This window comes from Gadus chalcogrammus, chromosome 1 (genome assembly GCF_026213295.1).
Source record: "Gadus chalcogrammus isolate NIFS_2021 chromosome 1, NIFS_Gcha_1.0, whole genome shotgun sequence".
Taxonomy (NCBI): domain Eukaryota; kingdom Metazoa; phylum Chordata; class Actinopteri; order Gadiformes; family Gadidae; genus Gadus; species Gadus chalcogrammus.
The window spans coordinates 26000868-26011019 of record NC_079412.1 but is presented as its reverse complement, the minus strand read 5'-3'; the positions used below and the strand labels follow the sequence as shown (position 1 = coordinate 26011019).

General features: G+C 45.6%; 1 protein-coding gene across 1 annotated transcript in view; it reads left to right on the top strand.

The window, feature by feature from the left end:
* The window catches only part of cacna1db (calcium channel, voltage-dependent, L type, alpha 1D subunit, b), a 62125-nt gene that overhangs the window by 29639 nt on the left and 22334 nt on the right, over positions 1–10152 (top strand). The window contains exons 8-13 of the mRNA XM_056598558.1: positions 668–771; positions 1133–1302; positions 8199–8286; positions 8584–8610; positions 9202–9362; positions 9806–10031. Coding sequence (XP_056454533.1) covers positions 668–771; positions 1133–1302; positions 8199–8286; positions 8584–8610; positions 9202–9362; positions 9806–10031 — 776 coding nt within the window. The remainder of the gene's footprint in view (positions 1–667; positions 772–1132; positions 1303–8198; positions 8287–8583; positions 8611–9201; positions 9363–9805; positions 10032–10152) is intronic.

Here is a 10152-nt window from a genome sequence, read left to right as displayed (position 1 = left end):
TATGAAACACACAGACACACGCGCACACACACACACACACACACACACACACACACACACACACACACACACACACACACACACACACACACACACACACACACACACACACACACACACACACACATATATAGAGACACACACACACACACACACACACACACACACACACACACACACACACACACACACACACACACACACACACACACACACACACACACACACACACACACACACACACACACACACACACATTCATATAGAGACACATGCACACACACACATGTGTTGCCATGGTGATTCTTCACTGCTAAAGTTATTTAAGAGTTTAAGGTGTCAGAAAGAGACAAAGTTCAAACACAGCATATAATGAATTATCTGATATTATGCAAATGTTGGAAATGTACAAAGGGAACTCAGAATAGGAAGTTATATTGAATTATTTTTTTGCTTCCTCTCCTCTCCTGTCCTCTCCTGACTTTTCCTCCCCTCTCTCCTCCCCTCTCCTGTCCTCTCCTCTCCTCTTCTCTCTCCTTCACTCCTGTCCTGTCCTCTCCTTTCCTCTCCTCTCTGCTTCACCCCTCTCCTCTCGACTCTCCTCTCCCCTCCCCTCCTCTCCTCTCCTCCCCCCCTCCCCTTCTCTCCTCCTCTCTCTCTGTGGCAGATGAATGATGCGATGGGCTTCGAGCTGCCCTGGCTTTACTTCGTCAGTCTGGTTATCTTTGGCTCCTTCTTCGTCCTGAACCTTGTTTTGGGAGTGTTGAGTGGGTAGGTGCCGCATCTCACTTTGACTAATTGTGTTTTTCTTTCCTACTATTTTTTGGCTGTCCGCTGTCCGTCTAAAGGCAGGGTATTCATAATTAGCCGGTTTATAAATAGGCTTATGAACTCAACTGACAGTTTGAAGTTAGTTGTATTGACTACTAAGTATCCCCATAAGTTGACCAAATAAGCTGAGCTATACAGTGGCAAACAGTTGAATGGTTTAATAGATCATCACAGATAACAACAGCTTCAACCTTTTTTCTCTTGGAATGGTTGCAATGGTTTTCCATTGCAAGCTGAACACGAATAATCACTTCCACCAGTGACGGGTTTCTTTCGCGGGGCGACGTTTGGGCCTTTCCAGAGAGTTCTCCAAGGAGCGCGAGAAGGCGAAGGCGCGTGGAGACTTCCAGAAGCTGCGTGAGAAGCAGCAGCTGGAGGAGGACCTGAAGGGCTACCTGGATTGGATCACGCAGGCCGAGGACATCGACCCAGAGAACGACGAGGACTGCGACGAAGACGGCAAGCGCAACCGTAAGCGCCACTCAACCGTCAACTGACACCCAGCTAACACCCTTAAAGGGGACCTATTATGCTTTTTCGACTTTTATGACCTCTAAACGTTGTTATAATGATTGATAGTCATGTTTAACCATACACAAAAAACGATGTCGATTTTCGGGAAACTCTTCCTCTCATCTGGGCGCTTTCAGCATTCTCTGTCAATGCTCGGTTTCGTCCTTCTCCGCCCCCTCCCTGCCAACCCAACTCCGTTGTGATTGGTTACCTTCCTTGAAGCGCACGCGGGAAGTTTGACCAGGCATATGGGGGCGCGGCAGGAGTACGTCTACGTCAGGGGTGCCCAACCTTTTTTGACCCAAGATCTACTTTTCAAGTAGCCAACCTCCCGAGATCTACCAGCAAACCTACCTTCAAGCGGGGGGGGGGGGGGGGGGGGGGGGGGTAGAGAACAATTGTTGACGGGGGGATTGTATCGTGAACCTACGGACTTCAGTGGGGGTTTCATTCCGTCTGCGCACGGCACCTTCTCAACGATAATCAATAATCTTCCTCCCACTCAGGGTGAAAATGGTAGGTCTTAGCTTGTTTCCCCTCAGCCATGCCAACGTATAGGAGTGTGTAACTACTGTTGACGGCTTTCAACTGCTGTTAACAGCACATGCGCTACCGCGCGTATATGTCCCGCGCAAATTTAATTTAATTAAAAAAAAAAAAAAAAAAAAAACCCTCGCGATCGACTTGGGATCTGTCGGCGATCTACTGGTAGACCGCGATCGACTGGTTGGGCACCCCTGGTCTACGTAGATGATTCCTGTGAATCCCAAACGTTGTCCCGAGTGTTTAGCGCTCTGCACATCCCCCCCAGGCTGTCAGCAGGGAATACGTCGAAATGTATGTACATCATTATTTGACACTTTAATATGGTTAAACATGACTATCAATCATTATAACAACGTTTATAGGTCATAAAAGTCGAAAAAGCACAATAGGTCCCCTTTAAGCTCTATGTGACTCTATCTACCTCTTTCCCCATCACACTCTTCCCCCCCCCCCCCTCTCTCTCTCTCTCTCTCTCTCTCTCTCTCTCTCCTCTCTCTCTCTCTCTCTCTCTCTCTCTCTCTCTCTCTCTCCTCTCTCTCTCTCTCTCTCTCTCTCTCTCTCTTTCTCTCTCTCTCTCTCTCTCTCTCTCTTACTCTCTACTCTCTACTCTCTACTCTCTCTCTTTCTCTCTCTGTCTTTCTCTTTCCCTCTTTCTCTCTCTCTCTCTTTCCCTCTTTCTATCTCTCTCTCTTTCCCTCTTTCCCTCTTTCTATCTCTCTCCCTCTCTCATGCTCTCGTTTTTCTCTCTCTCATTCTCTCGTTTCTCTCTCTCTCTCTTTACTCTCTCTCTCCCCCCCCCTCTCTCTCTCTCCCCCCCTATCTCTCTCTCATGCTCTTGTCTCTCTCTCTCTCTATCTCCATCTCTTAACACTTGATTTTAATTTATGTATTTCTAAACTGAATCCCTGCAGGCCAAATGGCAGTTTGAGTGGCAGTGAAAAGAACATGAATGTGTAACTACTGTATTTTTATGTGTTTTTCCCCTTCAAATATAGTAGAAGAGCAAAGCTGACATGTGGCCATTTCTTTCTCAAGCTTAAACATCTCTTAACAGCAATGGCTAACGTCTGTTGTACAATCTGTGTTACGCATATACAAACCTACCTCCCTCATATCTACAGAGTTCAATCACAAAAATAGTGAATGGATCAAAACAATTACATTCAAACTGGACATCTCCTTTAAATGTAAGGTCGACCATCACACTGGTTGAACAGCAAAAATGGACCACACACACGTCCTGTATGCCTGTCTGTCTGTTGTCCTCCTACAACTTTACACTGAGCAGTGAGCCTCACAACATTTCATCCACTTCATCTAAGCCCACTGCTAGGAGCCGCGATGTGGGAATGTAATCCATGAGCCTTTACACATTCCGTTCAATTGTTGTTTATACACGCACGTGAAGAGGTCTCTCCTGTGCGCTATGGCCTGTTGGACTACTGTGAGTCATCCGCGAGTCATCCGCGCGGCTGAAGTATGTGTGAAGCTGTAGAATTGCATAGCAGCAACCGTCCGCCAAAAAGCGGCGTGCATCTTTCTGGGGGATTTACTTGCTTTAAGTTTGTTGTCGCCCTGTCCTGTTGATGACTAGTAATACACTCCCTGTTGCTCCCTGTTGAAGTTCCCATTAACAGGCATTGTTATTAAGTATCTTTTTTCTCAGACTACACGAATTCTAGTCAAGTATAGTGTGACCATTGGGCATTGGCATATCCCAATGTCTATTAAATTCGATCCGGAAACAGTGAGGAACAATATGTTGGTTTCAAGGAAAAACGATTGCCTTGAAACAAAGGAAAATATAACATTTTGTCTTAAACTACCAACATACTAATTATTCTGCCGTGGCCTTGACATTGTGCTACCATGGTAACAACAGGACAAACGGTTTGATGAGAGGGCATGTATGTGCGTCTGTGTGTGTGTGTGTGTGTGTGTGTGTGTGTGTGTGTGTGTGTGTGTGTGTGTGTGTGTGTGTGTGTGTGTGTGTGTGTGTGTGTGTGTGTGTGTGTGTGTGTGTGTGTGTGCGCAGACTGTTGTTCAAGATTGCTACATTAACTACCATTATATATAATTACTACATCAATACAGTTCAGAAGCGGATGATATCACAGGCCCTGTAATAAGGCTGATCATTTCACTCAGCCCTGAATGAAATTATTAAAATCCTTACCTGTCTGCCTATACCTACCTGGCTACCTGCACGCCCTCTGCACTCATTGCGCTTGACCGGAGTCAATGCTAGGCAGACCAATTGCTAAAGCTAATGAGCTAGTCATGTGTTCTGGGGGAGTTGCTTTGGATGGAGGCCTGAAGGGAGGGGTGGGACTTTTTTCAGTTGTTTTTTTTCTGGCTGGTTACTCAAAATGACCTCGCCCTAGCTTAATTACATAGGGCCAAATAATTCCTAGAACCTCAGAGTTCGATACAAATAATAATATGTATCAGGAAGATGTATAGACTACAGAGGTAATGTCGCCCTCTAGTAGTCACAAAGTATATGACTGCATGATTTCAAAGTAGCTTGCCATGAATTCTGTACATGAATCCTGTACATGTGTGGAGAGATCTGACCAGGATTTACTGCCCATGCTATAACCTTTACTGTTTGTATAATTCTTAGCCACTTGATTACGACCAATGACAATTCATCAGTTTGACGTGTGTTGATAATTTCTTCTCCTCATATTTAGAGGTTGCTACAGAGATTAAATTAATTATGTAACACACAACACACACTGACAACCCTCATCAAGAATAGACCGAACAGGAATACACAAGAACACACGGTCCATAACAGTCAGTATGTCCTCACTCTCAAACCTTTCGGGGGATTTATTGTGTGCCTCATACCGACCACACGACACTTGTTCCAATTAAAATTACATTGGCACTTCGTTTAAACAAGATACAATGCTGAACATCACAAGAGAAAACGCTGAACATCACAGGATATGTGTTCCACATTTGCACATTTGTGGGAAAGCTCTTGGCTGGCGTTGTGCGTAGGCGATGCCTTGCTGTCCGTTTGAAGATTCTCCTTCCGTCTCCAACCGTCTCCATTTATTTCCTCTACGTCCAATAGTTCTTTCCTTCTATCATCATTCTCTCTCTCTCTTTCCCTCTCCCTCTCGCTGTCCCTCTCTCTCTCTCTCTCTCTCTCTCTGCTTCTCTCTCTCTCTCTCTCTCTCTCTCTCTCTCTCTCTCTCTCTCTCTCTCTCTCTCTCTCTCTCTCTCTCTCTCTCTCTCTCTCTCTCTCTCTCTCTCTCTCTCTCTCGCCCTCTCTCTGTCCCTCTCTCTCTCTCTCTCTCTCTGCTTCTCTCTCTCTTCCTCTCTCTCTTCTCTCTCTCCCTCTCTCTCTCTCTCACTCTCACTCTCCCTCTCTCTCTCCCCCCATCTCTCTCTCACACTCTCTCCCTCATCCCTTATTGTTTTCACACTCCCTCTCTCTCCTCTCTCTATCTCTCTCTCCTTCTCTCCTTCTCTCTGTATCTGTCTTTCTTTAGATTTATTTTCTCATGCTCTTTTTAACTTCTCCCGACGCCTGCACATTATATATATATATATATATATATATATATATATATATATATATATATAAATAAATAAAAAAATCTGGATTTGTCTAATTGGGGTTTTAAAGGTTGTGTGTGCTAACTAGGTGGATAACCTTCTGATCATCAACGATTCCGGTCTATTATCTGTATGAGATATAAATATCTGTATATATAGTGTGTGTGTGTGTGTGTGTGTGTGTGTGTGTGTGTGTGTGTGTGTGTGTGTGTGTGTGTGTGTGTGTGTGTGTGTGTGTGTGTGTGTGTGTGTGTGTGTGTGTGTGTGTCTAAGTGCCTGTGTGTGAGTGTGTGTCTGTTCAGTATGAGCATCACTTTGTACATCTCAGGAAAGTTACCCTTGCGGTGTCTTGTGTACCGGTAACCGTACACAACCATGCTGCTAACCTCCCTCCCTATATACCACTGTCTTCTAACGTCTGCTTTAGTGCCTTTCAACCTTGAGTTATACTATCCCCAGCACATTTATCTGTCTGTGTCTTTCTATTCCCTTACTCTGGTCTCTGCTGTAACCCTGCTCTTTCTTGTTTCATCTAGCACTGTCTAGAGCCTTTTAGAGACTGCCGGGCTGCTAACTCTTCTCTTCGTAGTTCCTGCAGTGTTGCTGTTCCTTGTGGATTAACTCTTTCCCTGTAATGTAGCGCTAACATCCTCTTGTTCCTCTACTTTTTCTTCTTCTTCTTCTTCTTCTTCTTCTTCTTCTTCTTCTTCTTCTTCTTCTTCTTCTTCTTCTTCTTCTTCTTCTTCTTCTTCTTCTTCTTCTTCTTCTTCTTCTTCTTCTTCTTCTTCTTCTTCTTCTTCTTCTACCTCCTCCTCACCATGCTTCTTAGTTGTTTTTTTTCTTCAGATTTACAGTGCACTGTTTCTGTGTCCAGAACCTACCAAAATCTTCCAATTTTGTTTTCATTGACAGTGATTATTTCACCTCAGTTCGTGTTCATAACGATAAATGTTGTATTGCTTTATTTATTAGAGCTATCGTATTAGTGGCCTCCGGTTTTCCATTGTATATTCAACAATGAAAACATGTTTTTTAGTGTGACTAAAGTACTTTCAGCTAAGAATCCAAATTCTTTCCTATATCAGTCCTATATTTCCTATCTATTATTTATATTCAATAATGTATGAGTTGACCTAGTTTAAGAAATCCCTCCATACAGACCACACCACCCTCATTATTCAGAGCCACTAATCTAACCTTCATCATGTTTTACCTTCAACTCACAACATTCACCTTCATTTTATAGAATTGTCTGGACAAAGAAACTGTGTCTGTATAGTATTTATTGTATGCACTGGTTTGTACTGTAGTGTTATTCCCTGCTGACTTTTGTTTTGTAGTGTACTCACTTACCCCATCCCTGCTGTCTGACTCTGTGAACTGCATGTTGGTGTCACCAAGGTGTCACCTTAGCCGACCTCACTGAGAAGAAGAAAGGAAAGTTTGGCTGGTTCACTCAGTCTACAGAAACACAGGGTAAATGTGTGAAATGTGTATGTTTGTGTGCATGTGTGTTGAGAGAGGGAGAGATGAATCAAAAGACTCATTGTGTGTGTGTGTGTGTGTGTGTGTGTGTGTGTGTGTGTGTGTGTGTGTGTGTGTGTGTGTGTGTGTGTGTGTGTGTGTGTGTGTGTGTGTGTGTGTGTGTGTGTGTGTGTGTGTGTGTCTGCGCGTGCGTTTATCTGTGAGCACATCCGTCTGCGTTGTTTAAGTGTGTTGTGGGTGCTTGGCTTGTGTTTTGAATCAACATTACCGTTCTTCATGCTCATCACAGGGCTCTGCCTGCTTTTTATATTTAGCGGGGACATTCAGAGCCTTCAGCAGAACGCAGGCGTTCACATTAGACATAAGTGGATTGCAAACCGAAATAGAGATGCATCGTTGGATTCAAATAATGGACCACGGCTGTATTCTGCCTGGTGGCGGCTGTCTGTGTTAGACCTCCATAGAGGAGGTGGAGGAGGAGGGGGAGGTGGGGGAGTTGGAGGAGGAGGAGGTGGAGGAGTAGGAGTAGGAGGAGGAAGATGATGAGGAGCAGGAGTAGGAGGACAAGGAGAAGAAAAGTGTTGAATTTCATATTTCATGAAGTCTATATATTTCATTTGTAGACTTCTTCGTATACGTTTTTTCTAGATAAGTTGGCAGTGTCATATTTTGCGAGTTCATTGTAATTGCCAATTCAAAGTCAAACTGTAAGATATTGCCTTCCAAGACACAGACCGAAGGAAATTCGAAGGTAGAAACAACAAGAGATTAATAACATCAGCTAGCAAGGTTAAGCCCTGCAAAGTACATTTTCATTTGATGGTATCCTAACATCAAGATCCTAGATCAACTTTACAGGAAATGAAAAAAACAGTAACATATTTTGGATTTGGTGTGACAGGAACATGCTGTTTCATTTTTATCTTTGTGCTGATTTCATATTCGATTCAAATGTGATCATACTTTTTGTTTGATGTGGCATCTTAGGTGGCATTAATATTTGTACTTTGAGGAAATGTTAGTGACTTTTTGGCAACAGTCTCATCATATTAGGTAAGGACATGTATCAATCCATGGCTGTCATGTCAATCAATCGATCAATCAATCAATCAATCAATCAATCAATCAATCAATCATCAATCAATCAATCAATCAATCAATTCATCTCCATCAATTCCTGTAAAGGGAACTTCCTGAGTGTTCCAACTGAACACATCTAACTTCCTGCTTCCTGTGTGATGTCACAGCGAGCATACCCACGAGCGAGACTGAATCTGTGAACACGGAGAACCCCAGCGGAGAGGAGGGCCGCTCCAAATGCTGCGGTCAGATATGGTACGCACACGCACGCACGCACATACGCAAGCGCGCACACACACACACACACACACACACACACACACACACACACACACACACACACACACACACACACACACACACGCTCTCTCTCGCTCTCTCTCTCTCTCTCTCTCTCTCTCTCGCTCTCTCTCTCTCTCTCTCTCTCTCTCTTCCTCTCCATCCCATAATCCCGCGCTCTCTCTTTCGAGGTGTATTCAGTCCAACAGAAACATTTGTAACCATTGAACTCAACGTTGTGCTAACGCTCCACCACACTTGTTCTCCCTCCAGTCTAAACATCAGCAAGTCCAGGGGCAGGTTAGTACGTCGGTGCCCCCCCCCGTCCCCCCCCGTCCCCGTCCTCCATCACTCAAAGCTGCATGATCCCGGCGGCCCCCTCCATCCTGATTTACCGCCAGGGGACCCCCTGTCTTGCATGACCGATTGGGCCCCTGTGTACCTCTTACTCCTGAAGCTGCTACAGGTGTCATTTAACCGTGGTTTCAATCAATCTTCCTCCCATGTCCCTGTGTACCGTGCATCGTGTTTTCATCTTCACTAATCAACCCTTTGAATACTTCGCCTCTCGTCACTTCCCTTACAGCCTTGCCATTATAACCTCTGATCCACGGCCATCATCACATCCTAAAAGCAGTTTGACGTACAACCCGTCTTACTTACTAGTATCCTCAAACAAATACAAAACCCTTCAAGGTTTTAAAAAAAAAGAAATATATAGATTTGTGAAAAACATCCCAGGCATCCTTGAGCAAGATGCCTAGCCCCTACCTGGTATCTTCTAGCCAATAAAACGTCTGTGTAAGTCGCTTTGGACACAAGGCTAAATAGTAAACACTACCACTGCATCCAGCACCTCACCCTCCTGCCTCCATTTTGTTTTTTCCGCAGTCGCCAGTGGCGGCGGTGGAACCGTTTTTGCCGCAGGAAGTGCCGGGCGGCGGTGAAGTCGGTGACCTTCTATTGGCTGGTCATCGTCCTGGTGTTCCTCAACACGCTGACCATCTCCTCGGAGCACTACAACCAGCCGGATTGGCTCACGGAAGTACAGGGTACGAGTGTGCCAGTACAACCCACAGAACCATCTCTTACCTGGCCGCTGAGCTGGTCCTAGAACATGTCTTGCTCTTTGTGGCACGGTGGAATTCATTCTACTCTGTCCCCTTCTCCTCACCTTCCTTCTCTCCTCTCTCCTCTCTCTCTCCCTCTCCTCTCCCTTTTCACTTCCTTTTTCCCTCCTCTCTATGCCTCTTCCCCGCTTCTTTCTCCTCATCTCCCCTTCCCCCTCCTCTTCAGCCCTCCTCTCCTCCACTCTCCTCCTCCTCTTCATCTCCATACCCAATCCTCTTCCCTCCCTCCACTATTCCCTCTCCCCTCCCCTATCCTCTTCAGTCCTCCTCTCCTCCGACCTTCTCCTCTTCACCTTTTCCCCCCCCCTTCCACTTCACTTTTCTCTCCCCTCCCACCTCCCTCCCCCCTCCTCCCCCTCCCCCAGACGTGGCCAACAAGGTGCTCCTGGCCATGTTCACTCTGGAGATGCTGGTGAAGATGTACAGCCTGGGCCTGCAGGCCTACTTTGTGTCGCTGTTCAACCGCTTCGACTGCTTCGTGGTATGCGGGGGCATCGTGGAGACCATCCTGGTGGAGCTGGCCGTCATGTCACCGCTGGGCATCTCCGTGTTCCGCTGTGTGCGGCTGCTGCGCATCTTCAAGGTCACACGGTGAGTGTGTGTGTGTGTGTGTGTGTGTGTGTGTGTGTGTGTGTGTGTGTGTGCGTCATTGTATGTGTACAGGTGACACATATAGGAAGAAACTCCAGCTTTACCTGACACGGAGTGGGGG